Here is a 17,808-nt window from a genome sequence, read left to right as displayed (position 1 = left end):
TGGCAGCTCCACATTTGCAGGCACCAGTGCTCTTCCCATGACAAAGCCCCTCTGGCACAAAGGTTGCTGTGGCATAGATGAATGCAACCCTTGGTCTTCTGGGTAGATTTTACCCATGCAAATATGAATACGTCTGTCTGGGAAGATCATCTGGTAAAGAGACAGCGCTCTCCCGAGACTGAAAGGCCCAGATGGCTTCTACTTCCAAAGATCTTATGTTTTCCTGCTCACGTGTACTCTTTTCTGCCAGCAGGTCTTTCAAATGCTCATGGTTGCACTTACCTCCTTGGCTTCCCCAGCATCGCCCACAGACCCGCTCTGAGGCACAGGGTTTCCCCTCCTTGTCTGTTAATTCAGTTTGCAATGCCTTGCTGCAAGGAGGTTGAATCAAGCCCAGCAAATGAAGCATGTTTTTTTTACAGGCTTCATATCTGTTACTTACTCTAAGTAAATCTGTTCCAGTTCTGAGAAACTTGAATTGCACATTAGCGGCAGAATCTTATCTTTAAAATTATGATGTTAAGGATACCTCTCTGAGAACCTGCAGGGAAAAGGAGTGGCCCACCAGCCCCTTAAGGTTTGGAACTAGCTGAGCTGATCGTGCTTCTATTTGCATATGGGTTTTAGGGCTGCACGAGTGTTGTGTGTCAACCTGGGTGTAAGATGTTCATCGCTGAAATAAGCACCGTGTGTTCTAGTTGCACACGCATAGTGACATACTGCTGTCACATTTGGGGGTGCTGTGCTCTTCTTGTCTCTATAGTGTGAGGTTAACTCATTTGTATTAGCTTTTAAATCCATTATAACTGTCTTAATGAGAGATGTAAAGAGATGTAAATAAGTTCACGTCTTCAGTTTACCTTAGGATGAAAAGACCCCATACTTAATAAGTGCCAATTTCAAGGCTAGTAAAAGCTCTGGAGTGTATAAATGGAGTGATGTCTGTACAGGAAAATCAAATCAGTAAACATCTTCCTGTGGAAGATGCTTTGAATATAAAGGTGGTTTATTTGCTTCTTATTGTAAATTGGAATAGGGCCATTCTTTAACTAGGACTAGCACTGGGTGAACTTTTTATCATTTATCATTTTATCATTAAAAAAAATAAATATTCCAGCTGGTTTTATCTTTTGTCTGTTTGTTTCTCAACAATCTGTGATCAGACTTTGAGGTTTCTTAGTTTGTCATTTCCAATTTTTGGACTGCTTCATACCAGCATGTTTCACGCTACGCTCCTTGGCAAGCTGGCTTGCCTTGGCTGCATTTTCAAGACTATGGGTTAGAGATTGATCTTGTAAGTTCACGTGTTACTGCTGCCCACCTGCAAAGTTCTGGAATGTCTGATGTGCAGGAGGTTAGGAATTGGGATTCTTCTGTAAGCATTAGTCTGTCAAAGCTGGGTGTCTTGCATCAGAACAAGAAGTATTTGCAAGGATGTTATTTTAGAAGATATTTTTGAAAGCAAATATATTATTTATATATATATATATATATATATATAGTTATGTCATTATTAGAAGAAATAAACTTCCAGGATGGTGCTCAGCACAGTGGTGAATTCCTCTCCATGACCATTTGTGAGATTTACATTTGCAACACCTGGTCACTGTGATTACCCAACCCCAGTTAAGACTCCTAAATTGTTCTTCTCCAATCAGTGTGAATATAAGTGTGTGTTACATTTTCCTGAAAAGTTCCATACCGTTAAATAGCATTGCTCATATGTTTTATATTGACCAGATTCAACTGTTAATGAAAGTAATGCATTTTGCATAGAATTTGATTAAAACAAACCTCATTCATCACTGCTTGAATTCATTTTCCCAGGGCTACTCTGTTAGTTTGAAAAGAAAGAAATTGCCATAAATCCAGAGCAACAAAGTTGAATCAGATCTATAAATGTAACACAATTTAGTATGTAATAACTTTATTAAGCACAAAAATTAGATTACCATGATTTCATTTTCTAACAGAAGATAATTTATTTATGGTTTCAAGCAGCCATGGCTGTTTGGTTGTTGGTTTGTTTTTTTGTTGTTGGTGGTGGGTTTTTGTTTTTTTGTTTTATTTTTCCCCTGGGATGCAATTGGCATAGCTTTTCCTTTCCTCTGAGATATAGCCAAGCTCTGTTGGCCTTTAGTTGTAATTGGGATCAATATGTCTTCATTCAGAATTTAATGAGATTCACACCTCTTGAGCTCCAACATGAATCCATCAATTAAAATTAACTTTATAAACAGCAAGTTGTGAATGAGAAGACCACATCAAATACTATTTGATTTTCTTTTTCCAAGTACAGAAATCAAACGTTTTTGTGAAGATCAGTATGCTTTTGGTTAAACAACATTTATTTACCAAATGGCTGAGGGATGCCATGTGTATTGTGGTAAAAAGCAGCTTTGCAACATTTCCTTTCTTGCAATCTCCTTCACCAGTTTTTCTATATTCAGATAATCAAACTTTGTCTAAATAAAGAAGTTTATATTATGAAATCAGGTTGTACTGTAAGACATACATGAAACAATTTATGGTAGATCACTTTTATTAAGACGTATGCCACAGACTTTTAATTTTCTGTAATTAATAGAAATTATAAAAATGACTGGATGCTCGTGATTACATTAGTCAGACCAAGTAAAGTATCTTTAACTTCATTATCAAATGCTGAAGAACATCACAAGCCTTCATGCCTGCCATTTTCTCTCATTTGTGCTGTCGTAGCTCCAGAACAATGGTAAAAGCCAGTGGTGCTTCAATGATGCCAAAGGGGGTAATATGTGATGCTTGGTAATGGCCAAAAAGAGCAGAGTAATTATTTTATATTTTGCAGCATACATTATTTTCAGGTGTTCACTGTATATTCTTCAAACATTTGTTCACAGATTATATGTATGTCCTTGTTGGAGATAAAGAAATTTTATTAATTCATTGAATTTTTCACTTTCTTCCCTTTAAATACCTCTAAGAACAACAAAAACAATGGTGTACCTACCCTGTATATCAGGGCTGAGGCATAAAGCACTCACTGTGTATTGGTGACATCAGATCTTTGATGTTGTGTGTTAGTTATTATCAGCAAATATTCCCAATATGCATTGGCTGAGATTAGTCAAAAAGCAGAGTGATGCTGTTGGAATTACATGATGGTCTACTGCCTAAATTCACCTCAAATACTTGGAAAGTTAACAGACATCATTTAGATATGCTTTTTACAGAGGTATCACAAGTTTTCATGCCCTCTTTCAGAGAATCAGAAGAAAATTGTGTCCTTCCTATGATCTTACAATTTCCTGAGACTTAGTGCATGATGAACAAAGATAGATGGGAATGGTAAGGAGCAGCTAGAACAAATAAATGCAGGCGCCACACAGAGGTTATAAAATATTGAAGAACATCAAGTGGGCACATGAAAATGGATCGCTGATCTTTGCTATGTTGGGAATGATTCAACCCTGGCTTAGGCAGTGGAGCACATTTTTATTTTGTAAGGTTACCTTTAAGGCTTCAATGTCATGAAGAAATCAGTTTTGTTTAATGACCTTCTGCATTAGCAGTTCTTTGTGTTGGTGACTGAAATTGATTTTGCTCCTTTTGTGATGTGGAGGAGCATGAACCCGGCCTCTGCATCGCTGCTCAAGCAAGTGCTTTAGCCATAACAAAGAACAGGAAGCCAGCAGATTTCTGAGCACCAGAAATACCCATGCTGAAACTTATAGGTTCACTGTTGATAAAGACTCAGCTGGTTTTTAATCATTATGAAGCCCTGCTGGAAACTGCACCTTTGTGCTTATGCACTGCACATGCTTGGTTGATAATTTTCTTTGGTAAAGTGACATCATGAAGACCACCTTTATTTGCCTCAAGCATTTTACAAAAGAGACATCCTTGCTGACAAGAGTAATTACAAAACAGTTCAGTAGTCATTTACGTTGCCATATTACTTAGAGTTAGATAAGTGGTATGAAGAAAAAGAATAGGAGGTGGGTGAATAATAAATATGTCAGGAAAATAAGACTGCAAGGAGCATAAAGGTCGAAAAAGACCTGGAGTAGAGAATAAAATGAGGGATAAATAAGTTCATATGGGAAGGAGCAATGGAAAGAACGTGAAAGAGAAGGTGAAGAGTCTGACAAAAATAAGAAACTTAATTGATGACTAACTTTCAAGAAACAAGCTATAAAAATGGAAGGAAATTTTATGCAAATAATGACTTTAAGACTGTAAATGCTCCCAAGTTTTGCAGTGCCTGTTTCACAAATATCCTTTAATGTTGACTTTAGAAAATTGAAGAATTTGATTTAAATTTAAATTGGTGGCTGACAAAAATGTGGTCACTAAAGTGAAAACAAAACAAAGCAAAACAACAAAAAAAGTATGATCATTGAATTAATGAAGTTTGAATCAGGCTCTATTATTCTGGCCATACCAGTTTTCAGACCTGATATGTTAAGGATTGTTTTCCCTGTGAAATAGTCAGTAGATACTGGCAATGATGGGTGGCTCCTGTGCAAGCAAATGAAAGGCTGAAAGTGCAAATTCCCTGTCTTCTAAAATAAGATGAGTTTTAGGAGGTCCTAGGGACTCATCTCTCTGATCCTGCATAGTTCCTATATGCACTGACAGGATAACAGAGAAGAGATTTTCTGTTAGTGGAAGGCGAGAAACAGGAATGTGTTCCTGACTGGTAGTGTCAGGTGATGGTTGGGCTTGATGATCCCATGGGTCTTTCCCAACCTAAATGATTCTGTGATTCTTTAGCCTAGCACCAGCACTCATGTAGCCTTCCCTTTCTTCGCCTGAGGACAAGAATGACCTGCAATGGACTCTGCTTGTTGGCAGTACAGCTTAGGGCTCTATGTGACCATGAAAAGAGAGGAAACTCCAAAAACTGGTTTGGATACACCTACAGCAGAGATGAAGTGTAATATCTTAGGAAGTCTGCAGAAAGCTTCTGGTGTTTTATCGAATCAGAAGTAGGTCTGAACATTTGCCACCTTCTGATCCAAGATGGAAGTCCCAACTAGTGAGTACAGAAGGACTGATTTCAAATCTCTCATCTCTAGGATTCACAGCTGTGCTCTTGCACAGCTGGCACACTTCTGGCTCAATTAGTGTCTCTTGCATACCTTACTATTTTTGTTTCCTACAATATCCCATATAGCTTCTTCTCCAAAAATTATGGCCTCCCCATTATTACTCTGCCTCATTCTGCAAGATATTTTTTTCTAGTTCTGTTCTTCCTCTTCCAGCTTGGAAAAGTTTTCCTATCCTAAGGTACAAGCCATAAGGTCTCTTCCCCCACCCAGTTTCTGATTTTATTCTTGTGGAGCACATGTTGGAGAATGGGATGTGTTTTATTGATGACAGTTAATTACTATTGCCAGCTGGTTATTATAATAATGATTACAATATATCAATTTTTTAGAATTTTGTATGTGGATATCATTTCCCATGCTCTTGATGTACTAAGATGTATGTTTCTGTAACAGATATCAAGTTTTAGCCAACAAATGCAGGCAATGAATTGATGTTATTTAACAGTAATAATGATTCCCCATTGGAAATTGCAAAGCCAGACTTTGAAACTTGATATTTGAAGGAGGATTCAAATGATGAATTTGAAGTTGTTCTGGGAAGAGGCATAGAAATAGAGCTTACTTGGAAAGCTGGATTTGTGATGGTTATCATCCCTGGAATGAACTTTATCCAAAAGTCTACTTCTGTGGATCCCTGCCAAGGGGATTATGAAACAGTGTTGGGAAGATGGCAGGAATTGCTCTTTCTCGTATTGATAAATGGATGAGAGGAACTTGACTACAGGAAGGAGTAGCAAAAGTATAGGATATGCTTTTCATCTTAAAATCAGTGAATCATGGGAGAACATCTTGATGTGTTTAAAACAATTCAGTTTCCACAACGTGTTCTCTTAATGCTGGAATTATTGTGTTTGTATGGAAGCACCAAGGCACACTACTTTCCAAATATTTTATTTTGGCCTTAAATGAATAATGTTTCTTTAAATTGTGGAAATCCAGATTCTTCTCTTACATTTTTCTCTTTGTATTTTCTCCTTCCTCTTATCCAGGGAACAATGTTTCACTCACACAGAAGAAGCAATACTGCTCTGAAGGAACACTGAAAAGTTCTTTGACCTGGAGGTTACCACAGCTGCTCCGTTATGGGAAAACTGAGAAGCTGCACTGATTTACCATCTGCCATGTTTTAGCCACAACCTGTAGTGAAAGTTGGCCTTGTGAGCCAAACTGATGTGTGGTTTGAGATTTTGTTTGTTTGTTTTTCTTATGATCTCAGCATTTGCATTTTAAAGAAAATTCTATGTTAAGTACAGACCTCAGTCTTTATGGGTCTGCTTATGTAGGCATGTAATATCTTCAGCCTCGTATGGTCTTGAGAATTCCTAAACAATGCTTTGATCTGAGTTAGGATGCTGAGTAATTCTGAGGACATGTTACTTGAGGTGCTGGCTATGAAATGAGATTTTTAAAAGGGTAAGTAGGAATTGAGGAGGCACTTGGAACATTAAAATACTGTGTCGTAATACTCTAGATTGATTATTTCAACCACATGAGTAGGCCACACTGAATTTAATTTTTGGATAAGTTATTCACATGCATACATGCTTTTCCTGAAGTAGGTGTTTTTGTGCACGCTGGTTGGTAATATTACATGTAGTTGCAAAATGTTTTTGCATCACTATGTATAAAGCACGTTTATGCACCCATATCCCCTGCTATTCATATCTGAATACCTATTTGTGAAGGCAGGAGATGTGAACACTTGTGCATAGGTGGTTGTATGGATATGTACATTGCTTTTTTAACTAAAGGCTTGCACACAGCACTGTTGAAGGCAATACTCAGGTTGACCTGAGTGGGAGTAGCTATGGGTACTGCTCTCCAAAACACTCCCTTACAATGTAATGCACTTTCACTGTTGATAACTGTTTTATGACTTGTATGTCCTCTTTTTTTTTTTTTTTTTTTAATGTTGAGCTAGTTGCTAGAATGTGCTGGTCTTTACAAAGCTTTGTCTCCCGGTAATAGCAGATATTCTTTGAAAGGAGGCAGAAGGATATAAACTGTGGAATCCCAAGTCAGATTAATGTAATGTGCATTTCTAGATTATGATTAGTAACAAGATGACACGTTGGCATGGTAACACTTGAAGCTTAACTACAAGTTCTTAAAATAAAGCAATGACATATGTGTAGGTTTCTCTCCATGTGCATCCCCTCCACCTGAAAACACGTATCATTTCCACAACTCTCAGGCAATTAAACCCTACTTCTTACTTTTGAATTAAGTGCTGAACTAAAACATCATGCCTCTTTCTTAGTAGTTATGCATAATCTCCCACCATGAGTTATAAATGTTGATAATGAACTTGTGCATTTTGCGACATCTTAGGCTTTCTGCCATTCGGTTTCATTTTAAAATGATTAGTGTAAGGAATATAAACCATGCATCATTCCTTGAGGTTTGTACCACATTGATCTTTAAATTCTGCCACCTCCTAATATGAAAATCGTCCAATATTGGAAAACCCTGTTTATTATTCAAATTGACAGACTGGTGGGTGCATTTCATGTGGCTGAGGATTGGCAATTAAAATCCCAACTTTACCTGAAATCACTGTAATAAAGTGGTAAAGTTTTTCATATGAGATTATCAGCTGAGACTGAGAGCCTAGCTATTATTTTCTGTTTGCCTTATGGTGGAAAGTGCTGTCTAGTTGCTATAGAGTCTGTTCAGTTTCCTTTCACTAAGCAGGAGCTAACTTGTTTAGATGTGCTGTCTATGGCAAATGTGCCAGGCGCTGCTTTACATGTGTCATTGTTTTGTGTTAAACTTTCTCAGAATGCAAAATGGGGCACTTTGTTCGGATTGCTTTATATGCACAATATTGCTTTGACCAAATTCCTTACAGTCAGAGTATCGAGACGCTGCTAAGTTCTGCCTAAGTAAATACGGCCTTCTTCTGTCACTCTATGTGGACAAAATGGGCAGTATGACATGAGGATTTCTTTGGCAGTTCATTTATTTCCATATACTGTACTGTATAGAGCATCACAGGATATTGAAAATGCAGCTTACAGTATTTCCACAGCTCCTTATGCAACCTTGAGAGCCTGAATTCTGTTCTTCACACCAATATGGATGGCATATGCTGGGAGTACAGTGATTGACTCCTGCACGATAATCATGTTACATTCACAATAATACAATTGCCAGGAAATATTTCACATACACACTTCAGTTCCCAAGTTAAACCTTCTGCTAAGGCATGGCTGATGTTTGTCCTTGTGGGCTTTTAAAAAGTGGAAGCCCTGATCTGTGCTTCACAAATCTACCTGCATTTCTAACTTGCAGATGAAGGATTTCAGTATTTGAATTTTCCGTGGTTGTGGGGTGGAGGAAGGGACATGTGCATGCTGGGTTTTGCCACTAATCCTTCGGAAATCCTTTAGTGCCTTAAGGAGGCAGAGGGGAAACAGACATGAGGATTACAGAAATTTGCTCAAACCTCTTTCCTGCTTCAGCAGAGTTACTTTAAAATATATTGTGCCTTTGGCTCCAAACATATTTGCATTATAAATCAGTAGCTATGGGATTATGGACAAGAATTTTTGTCCCTGTACAAATGTTAGGAAAGAAAGTATACTGTTTCTTATGTAAGATGTGAATTAAAAATACAGCTAACAAGTTCTACATTGGCATCCATGCACAAACCATTATTTGACAATGACTTGCAAGTTGAAGGTAAAGCCAAAAAAAGGAGGAAGTTTAAATGTATTAGATGAAACACTTGTACCACTGAAGTGTCCAGCAAATTTCCACTGGGAAAATTTCTCCCTGGAACCAAGATCTCATGCTGTCTTCTACTTGGCTAAATAAGTGCTCACATTTGATAGGTACTAAAGCATCACACTCTGCTTAATGTTTTCTATACACATAGGAGGAGAAAAGAGTAGTTGTGGAGACCTACCTTGATTTGGAGTTGTTGGGATCTGTGGTATAAATTTCTGTTCACTGTTATTTCTTTATGTAACAGACTCTTGCTATTGGAATATGAATATGCAAATGTAAATTCCAGTATGGGAGGTTACTGTGCAGTGTGCACCAACCGATGCTGAATATCTGCATTTCTCCACTCTCTGAATTGTGGTTTTGTCCTCTATAAAATGAAGAAAAATGTAGTTAACAGGACAAAAGCACTTTTTGCATAAAAAAAAATACACAAAAAGCCTGTGTGAGGCAATTCATATACTCACTGATGGTCCTAAGTGGATCTTAGGAAAAAATGAATAAGCCTTTAGCACAGGGGGGAATTTTATCTTCTAGGAATTAGGAGTAATTTGATGGTACAGAGCTACCAAAAAAAGAAAAAGAAGGAAAAAAAAAAAGAAGGAAAATAGAAAAAAAAGGAAAAGGAGAGAAAAAAATGTGGGCCTGAGAATCAGAGAGCTCTAAGTGGTGGTTCTCTATTTTGCTCCCTGTGATGACAAACAAGTTTTAAAGAATATGTAAATAGTTCAAAGAAAATCATTACACGGCTCACAGTACGTCAGACAAGATGCAGCATGGAACAGATTTTAATAGCTTGTTTATAAATTAGGCTTCTGTCTTTTGTTTGGAACTTAGAAAAAGAAACCATGTAAATTAAATAAGGAGTAAAGACTCACTACTCACATTGGACTGAAACAAAGATATTTCCCCACCTCCTGAGGTATTCTTGAGAAATCTGGGATGAATAATGTATGGAGATCTTGCCTTTTGAGCTCTATTGCTGTGCAGATATTTAACTCTTCTGCACAGCCACCAGTGTGATGGTAACCAGAAGTCATGAAGAGAAGTTGTTAGGGACGCAGATTGGGTTCCTTCCATTTGAAGAGGTGCCAAAGGATGCACAAAAAGGCTGGGGTTTATGGTTTGATACTTGTTAAACAGAGGTACCAACTTAGGTTTGTTTTTTTCAGGGGGGTGGGGTTGTAAATAAATGCAAAAAGTTTAAACTTTTTGGTGTCAAAGTGGAGAAGCTAACTGAGAAGTTTCAGTAATATTAAAGAGGCCTCTCTTGCTTTGATCTGTTCCAGTAAAACCTTACAGATAACTTTTCAGCAAAGATTTCCACTCTAAGACATGTCATGGATATGAACTGTACATATGTACTAATTTTCAGTGTAACTAGGGAGGATACAGAATTGTAATGAAGTCACAAAGTCTACTTGATGATTATCACAGATTTGTAACTCTCACTTAAATTATGTAAGATATGTTGACATTTTATCTTGTTAACAAGATGTATTTTTCTATGTTAGTTAAATGTATAATTTGTATAATTTTGTATATTAAATGTATGCATATTTTAAATTAAAAACTTTATAATTTTAATTATTTTTAACTCTAAAATGGTGATGGAGCTTCTCAAATATAGTTGTAAATGCAGCTGTATCCCTGCACAGAAACCTAGAAAGTCTCCATTTCGAGGAAAGGCCACCAACCATCAGCTACTTGGTCTGCTAACAGGGTAAGGAAGCCCAAGCTCTCACTCTGCTTGGCAGGGGAGCTGCCATTCAGCTTTTGGTGACTTAGCAGAATTAATGTGATTTAACAGAATGCTATTGACTGGATCACTTGCTCAGGAAGTGGGAAACCTGAACCTTCACCAGCTTGTGGAGTTTTGGATCTATGGTTCCTACATGTTAAGGGGCCTTCCAAATCACCAAAGCATAGGATGGAATTTTGTAGGGGAGGAAGACATGGCAGCTAGACATATAACAGTCATGTGGAGCAGAGAGAGGGAGTCTCAGTGACTCAGCTCCCTTTTCTGGGAGAAAGAAATCTTGGGTCTCTCTCACTCCTTCAGGGCAGCTCATTTCTTCTCCCTCCCTCCCTCCCTCCCTCCATCCCTTCCTTTTTTCTGATAATTATGTTCTAAAATATACAATAGCAAAAACAGGTACAAAATGTACGTTGAATGTTCTCTGAGCCCCTGCATCAGGGAAGTCCTGTTCCAGCTCTTGAAATTCACAATGCTGAAGGAAGAGTTCTAGATACAACTGCTAAGTCTGTAAACTTGTTGGACTTTAATTGAAGGTTTTTGTTGAGTGAAGCAAGCATGTCTCCAGGTCTTCTGCTGTCTCTCATCTAACCTATTTGGAATATAATTCATTTTCCATTGATGCTATGCTATGTCAATATAAACATTAAAGGTCCTATAGGAAGGGGATGCACTTGCAGTCAAGTTCTGTCCTCTTTTCACCAAGTTATGCCAAGACAGGATGAGATGCAGTGTCTGCAGGAAAATATAACAAAACACTATATTTCTCCAAAGCTGCATACATATTTTTAGGTAAACTCACAGGGTGACAGGGTATCAGGCTGCAACTGGGTCTTCTTCTGGAGCAGATAAAACTACAATTTCATCTCATAGTGAACAGAAGAACAGTACGCATCTGTTCATTTAGAGCACGGGTTTCAGTAAACTAGGGGATACAGTTCAAAGAACAAATAATTTAAAAGCAAAGAAAGTCTGATATGATTTTATGCTTATTTATAACTTGAAAGTTTAATGCTGTTTTCTAAAACATTGATTTGATGTGTTCTCCGAGTCTTGTGGTCTCTTAATGCAGTAACATTAAGATGAATGTGTTAATGTTAAAAAATAGCATTTTTCCTTGTTATTTCAAAAAAACTGAGCAGTTTTAGAAACTTGAGCAATGTTAACTAACTAGAACCCACGTGTAAATAGAGTCCGTCTTTCTTGGCTTTGTGGATGTTAAACAAAAGGTACTCCTCAGCTCTGAGTCATTGAGCAGACGCATGCATCACATATCACATATCTGACCTACTGTGGGACCATCAGAAACATTTATTTCTGGAGCTTAAAATTCATCACTTGATTAGAAGGATAGATTTCATAAAATGAATAATTTTCCCATCACTTAGGAAGACATGAAGGTCACACGTCACACTATATCTACTACCCACATATTTCAATAACTATGAGGGTTTGATGTCCTGTGTAGGAGCAAGTGGACTTTTTGTTTGTTTTATTTCCGCCCAACATGATCAATAAATCTCAATGTTACCATTTACAGAAAAAAAAAAAAAGAAAAAAAAAGATTTGCCTACATACTAGGGAATTATTTAAGGAAGCATCAAAGCAATGCCCTAGAAGCTATACATTTATTTATTTTTTTTTCACACGGCAATGAAATCTCCATATGATATGACTGCATTAATGAAGTAGCAAGGTTTATTAAGTGAACCGTGGAATCCTGGGCATCCATGCTCGGAAACACCAGCCGTGATGCTGCACCTACTCAGACTCGGAGCGCTAATAACCATAACTTTTGCCTGGTTCCCTGACACCCTCATGCGAACAACCTGGTGTTCCAGGGCATCCAAGTCGGGAAACGCAGCAGAGGAGGATGCTTGCCTCTGACTTGCCCAGGTGTGTTACATCGCTGCTTGGTGCATTATTTGGGCCCGTGGGCAGCTGTTCATGACCCGGCTGGCCGCCCGGGTCCGCTTCCGATGGAACCCCAATGAATCCCCGGGGACCTCCAGCCCCCCAACTCCTCCACCGCTTGCATCTGCCGCCTGCGGGCCGGCCGGGTGCTGAAGGGACAGCTCCGCGGGGGCGCGCCCGCGCTCCCGGGGCTCCATTGGGGGGGGGGGGGGGGGGGGAGGATGTTCCGCGGGGGCGCGCCCGGCGGTGCCAGCGAGGCTCCGCGCCGCGGGACCGCGCAGCGCGGCCGGGGGCCGCAGGGAGGAGCGGGGCCCCCCCAGCCCCTCCCCGGGCACCGCCGCAGCCTCCTCCTGCGGGGAGAGGGAGGGAGGGAGGGAGGGAGGGAGGGAGGGAGGGAGGCGGGGAGTGTGCAAAGTGGGAGAAACTGCCCCCCCAGCCGGCCTGCAGAGATTTCAGATTTTTTTTTTTCTTTTTAATTTTTTTTTTTTTCCTCGTTCGCACCGCACGGGGGGGTGCGCGCAGCGGGCTCCCTCCTCCCCTTCCCTTTCCTCCCGCCGCCCCCCCGGCTCGCTCTTTATACCGGGGGAGCGTGTGCACTGCGGTCCTTGCTCGGGGAATTGCTGCTGCGCTTCCTATTCGTCAAGGGCTTTCCAATCACCTGCCTTTGCCACCCTCTCCTCTCCTCTCTTTGTACTTTATTTTCACGTGCTCTTTACTAACACGGCTATTTTTAAATACCGCTTGGATTTATTTCTTTCTGTTTTTTTTTTTCTTTAATTTTTTTTTTATCCTTTTGGAGGGGGTGGATGGGGGGAGGGAGGTTACCGTTTGCATCTCCCTGAGGGAAAGATCCCACCAGCCAACCCAGCTCCGCCACTGCTGCATCCATCCATTCATTTTTATGGTCACCAGCAGCCTATCCCGGTAGTAGAAGGTGCCGAGAAGTGGGAGGCAGAGAGAGAAGAGAGCGAGGGAGGGAGGGAGAGCTCCGGACAGCGAGAATGGCCGAGAGAAAGAGGAACTGGAATAAAGAAGATGACCTGCCCGTCTATCTGGCTAGGCCGGGCACGACAGCCCAGACACCGCGGCAGAAATACGGGGGGATGTTCGCCTCCGTGGAGGGGGCTTACGAGAACAAAACCATCGACTTCGACGCCTACAGCGTGGGGAAGAAGGGGTCCCGGACCCCTCGCAGCGGCAGCCGGCACGACATGCTGGACGGGGGGGACAACTACAGCGAGACGGCCAGCGACATCAGCGAGGTCTCGGGCTCGGTCATCAGCTCCCCGGGGGAGCGGGAGGACAAGACCCCCGGCGTGGAGATCCGCTACCCCGCGGGGAAGGAGCTGCTGCAGGGCCACGACAACGGGCAGGTGAGCGGGGAGACCCCCGGGCCGGGGGGGGGGGGGGGGGGGGCGTGCCGCAGAGCCCGGGCAAGGGGGTAAGGGGGGCACGGGGGGGACGGGGTCTCGTTGCCGGGGGTCTTTCGGCTCGGAAGGTCGGGGCAGTGCCCCCCCTGTCCTGCCCCGTGAACTATCTCACTTGCCTGAGCTTCCAGGGGGTGTCTGGGGGGGCACGCAGCAGAAATCCTTTTCCTTTGTAAGTGATGGCGATGAGTTTCCCTTCCCGCCGGCTAAACGCCGCACACGCCGGCTGGGCGGAGGAGGGGGGCTGGAGGGCAGCACGACCCCTCCGCACCCCCCTATTACCCCTGTATCCCCCCCCCTTCCACGTCCCCCCCGGCCCCGCAGCCCGGGCCGGACGGGGCGAGCGGCGGAACAAAGCGGCCCGGCACGGCCCGGCTCGGCTCGGCACGGCTCGGCCCCGCCGCACTTTTGGGCTGGTCGAGAAAACTCCGCCGAGGCTGTCCCGGGGGAGCCCCTGGCTCTGCCCCGACCCCCTGCTGGAGCCCCGGCAGCTTTCATTGTCTGCCGGGCAGGGAGCGGGTGGAAGGCGGGAGCATCGCCCCAAACGCCTGCCCCGGCTTCCCCGCCCTGGGGCTGCGGGAGAGTGAAGGGGAAGGAGAAGTGAGGCCGGTGGGCTTCTCCATCTCACCCCAAATCGCGGCATGTGGGCTGGGGGCACAGCCGGGGGCTGGCTCTGCTGGGAACCGGGTCAGCGATGTCCCCTTCGGAAGACACGCAGCCTGGCAGCCCTGTCCCTGCCCCGCACAGCCACTCGGTGCGGATCCCCCCCTCTGCCTCAGCACCCCGCCTGGAGGCTCTGTGGCCTGCCCACGATCTGCTCTTTCTGCGGGTGAAACTGAGCTTTTCCCCTCTTTTCTCCCCTTCTTCAGTTTGAGTACGAAGGGGTGCTGGTGTCCCCCCGGGGGGTGCCCAGTGCAGGTGGGTGTCGAGCAGCCCCTGGTGGGACACAGCACCCGCAACCACCCCGCAGTAACCTTGGGACCGCCTGCGCAGGCTGCCAGCTGCAGTGCAGCCTTCCCTTTTTCCCACCTCACCCCATGAACCCCCGTGCCACGAGCTGTGGGAGGGCACCCTCAGCATCCCCCATCTTTTGGGACATCCGTGGTGCCTCCCCCCAGTTTCCCATGTGGGCTGCTTCCGAGTTCAGCCTGGAAGCCCCGGCTGGCGAGCACATCGCACCTCCATGGGTGTCGCCGTGCTTCCAACCTTCCTCTGGATTGCATCCAGGGGTGAGGAGGAGGTTGGGGACAAAGCTCCCTGGCTTCAGGAGGAGTGCAGCGAGCAGCCACCCACCTGCCTGACCCTTGAGCAGCGGGGACCAGAGCTGTTTGTAAGCTCTGAATGGAGATTTTTGGGGGTGTGTCAGGGACACCTGGCTGGGGGACACCCCGTGCATGTGGCAGGGCTGTGTGTGCAGCGTGCCCCTGGCTCCTCGTGCCTGGGAAGGGGGCTAACGTGGGGGCAGCTTTTACCCTCCCCACAGCTGTACGTGGAGCCTTAATCAAGCAATGGGTGGACCCCCGGTGCCAGAAAAGAAGGGAAGCTTCCATTTAGCCACGTTTCCCTTCTGGCAAAGCATCCCCTTGGCCTGGCCGTGCCGACCTTATGCCCCCCCCACCCTTGGGGACAGAGCAGAGCCGAGAGCGCCGCAGGGACAGCGACAAGGAGGGCAGCGGTGCTGGGGACGGAGCCGGCAGTGCCACTGCCTGCCCCCGCAGCCGCAGAAATGCCCCCCCCAATGCCACCCCCCGTGGGACCCTGGCGGTGACCCCAAACGTGCGAGCGGGGCGGCGGCGGGGCCGGGGGGCGGCGTTTCCCAGCGCCGGTGCGGGGGGGAGGCTCCGGCTGGCTTGATGGGCAGGGAAAGGGGGGCCGGGGGGGCTAGGGGTGGGGGCCAGGAGGGAAGGAAACGCTTCCTGGGTTGAGCTGAGCGAATCCCGCTCCGACCTGCAGCCGGGAGGGCGCTGCTGCCGCCGGGAGAGGCAGCGCTCGCCGACACCCCCCCCCCCCCTCTCCCCCCCCTCCCCTTCGGGAGCCGCGTCCCTGTTTTATTGCAGCCGGGGGAAAAAAAAAAAAAAAAAAAAAAGGTGCCGGGTTTGCCTGGCTCTCCCCTTCCTCTGGGCGAGGAAACTTTGCCTCCATTACACAGCTCTGCTGGGTCGCCCCCGCCCCACCCCATCACCCGAGCGGGCTCCGATTTTTTTTTTTTTTATTCCCGTTATTTCCAACCGGGTTTTTTTTTATTTTTATTTTTTTAATTTTTTTTTTTTGCTGCCGGTCCTCGGGGCGCGTTGCGGGTGCCGGCGCTAGCGAGAGCCGACATGTCTTACCAGGGCAAGAAGAGCATCCCGCACATAACGGTAAGCGCAGCCCGGGCCGGTGCCCTCGCTCCTTTGTTAGCGGGCCGGGGGGGGCGGCGGGGAGCCCCATCTCCCGGGGCTGCCTCCGGGGGTCCCCGGGGCTCGCCTGGGTACCGGCTCCGGTGCCTTCTCCTCCTCCTGCAGCTCCGGGCTGGGAGTGCTTTCATTTCGTTATTCGATTCCCTTTTATCGTAGGGCTGTGATATCGTCTCCATTGTCTTTGATTCCGTTATTTATTTATTTATTTATTTATTTATTTATCATCGTTATTTTGATGTATTTTATATTTTTCCCCATCCCTCGCCCTCCGCGCACCGCGCTCCCTCGCCAGCCCCCATCCCGGTGGCGGTGGCTTTGGGGCGGGGGGGGGGGGCCGGTAGCGACTGTACCCCAGTGCTGGAGGGTTTGGGGGACCGGGGGACCGAGGAGGGGGGCCGGTGTAGGGTCGGCGGAGCTGGGCTCCGGGAGGCTCGGCCGCCGGGCGAGGCAGAACAAAAGAGGGAGGGGACGGAGCTGCGGCACAAGGCGCCCCCGGCGGGCAGGGGAGGGGGTCCGGGGGGGCTGGGGGCGCGGGGGGAGGGAGGGAGGGAAGGAGGGGAGGTGGGGAGAAAGCGTGGAAAAAGGGAAGAGCGCCATGATGCCAGCACCTCCGCGCGCCGTGCCTGCATCAGGCAGGGTGGGGATCAGAAGTCAAAGAGTTAATCATAACCATCCCCGTGCTGTCGGTGCCTGTCTCCCGCTAGATGCTTTTATCCCCCTACAATGGAGCGGGCTTTCCACGCCAGAAAGGAAAGCTCCGGGTCCTTGGAGTCTGTATATTGTTTCATCCCCCCCGCCGACAGGCTGGGGATAAAGGCGAGGCGGAGGGAGGGGGCTTTCATGGGAAATTTCTCCCGGATTTTGGCCACGCAGAGATTTTGCAGCGTGGGTCTCCCGGCTGGGGCCTGCTTTGTTCTTGGGGGGCTGGATGGGGGGGATGATGGGGAATCGGGGTGAGCTCGAAAGAGGTTTGGGTGTGTTAAGCTGAGCTGGCACCGTTGGGGTGCTGGGAAGCTGGGCGAGTTTCTGTAGCTGGAGACAAGGCTGAGAGGTGGGTGTGGTGGCTGCCTGAGCAAACACCATGGTGGTGAGCAGAGAGACAGGTTTCAGGAGGGCTCTTTGCCTCAGGAGAAGGGAAAATGTACCCTAAAGGCGTTATCTGAGCCGGTGTTGCAAGGCTTGTAAGCACCTCAAGGCTTTCTCGTTATTTAAAAAAAAATCCTTTAGCCGGAATCTTTGGCTAAAAGGGGAGCAGCACCCTTCTGAAAGCAGGGCTGGGTGATACCACAGACACGGCTTCCCTCTATCAACAGGCACCAGTGCCTGGTGGCCAGGGTGAGCAGGGCTGTGCTGGGTGAGAGCTCGTCCTGCTTTGGTCCAACACACGTTGTGTGACTTGTTGTAGCTCGGGGTATTGGTGCTTGCCGGCCAGCCCCTGTTCCCCCAGGACCAGGGGAGGTCCTGGCTGATCGCTGGGTGGGCATCAA

The 17,808-nt window shown here is 45.6% G+C and overlaps 2 protein-coding genes and 1 long non-coding RNA gene across 6 annotated transcripts in view; 2 read left to right on the top strand and 1 right to left on the bottom strand.

Annotated features, from left to right (window-relative positions):
- LOC308193873 (uncharacterized protein C4orf50 homolog) overlaps window positions 1-10,412 on the top strand; it is an 81,875-nt gene extending 71,463 nt beyond the window's left edge. For all 3 annotated transcript variants that reach the window (XM_080588968.1, XM_080588966.1, XM_080588964.1), the window contains one exon: window positions 6,086-10,412. In XM_080588968.1, coding sequence (XP_080445094.1) covers window positions 6,086-6,139 — 54 coding nt within the window. In that variant the 3' untranslated portion in view covers window positions 6,140-10,412. The remainder of the gene's footprint in view (window positions 1-6,085) is intronic.
- LOC308193885 lies at window positions 6,981-15,731 on the bottom strand. Its single transcript, XR_013950025.1, has 2 exons — window positions 14,042-15,731; window positions 6,981-9,195 (listed from the first exon to the last, which is right to left on the bottom strand). It is a non-coding gene; the product is annotated as an uncharacterized lncRNA (long non-coding RNA).
- The window catches only part of CRMP1 (collapsin response mediator protein 1), a 49,738-nt gene continuing 44,864 nt past the window's right edge, over window positions 12,935-17,808 (top strand). The window contains exon 1 of one of the 2 annotated variants that reach the window (XM_080588975.1): window positions 12,935-13,868. In XM_080588975.1, the coding sequence (XP_080445101.1) occupies window positions 13,497-13,868 (372 nt within the window). In that variant the 5' untranslated portion in view covers window positions 12,935-13,496. Of the gene's footprint in view, window positions 13,869-15,850; window positions 16,283-17,808 lie in introns of those variants that run through there. The other variant, XM_080588976.1, reaches the window with a different exon arrangement.

Source organism: Anser brachyrhynchus (assembly GCF_964034855.1).
Source record: "Anser brachyrhynchus genome assembly, chromosome: 4".
NCBI classification, from domain to species: domain Eukaryota; kingdom Metazoa; phylum Chordata; class Aves; order Anseriformes; family Anatidae; genus Anser; species Anser brachyrhynchus.
Note: the sequence above shows the minus strand (reverse complement) of the source record. Positions and strands in the feature narration are given on the sequence as shown.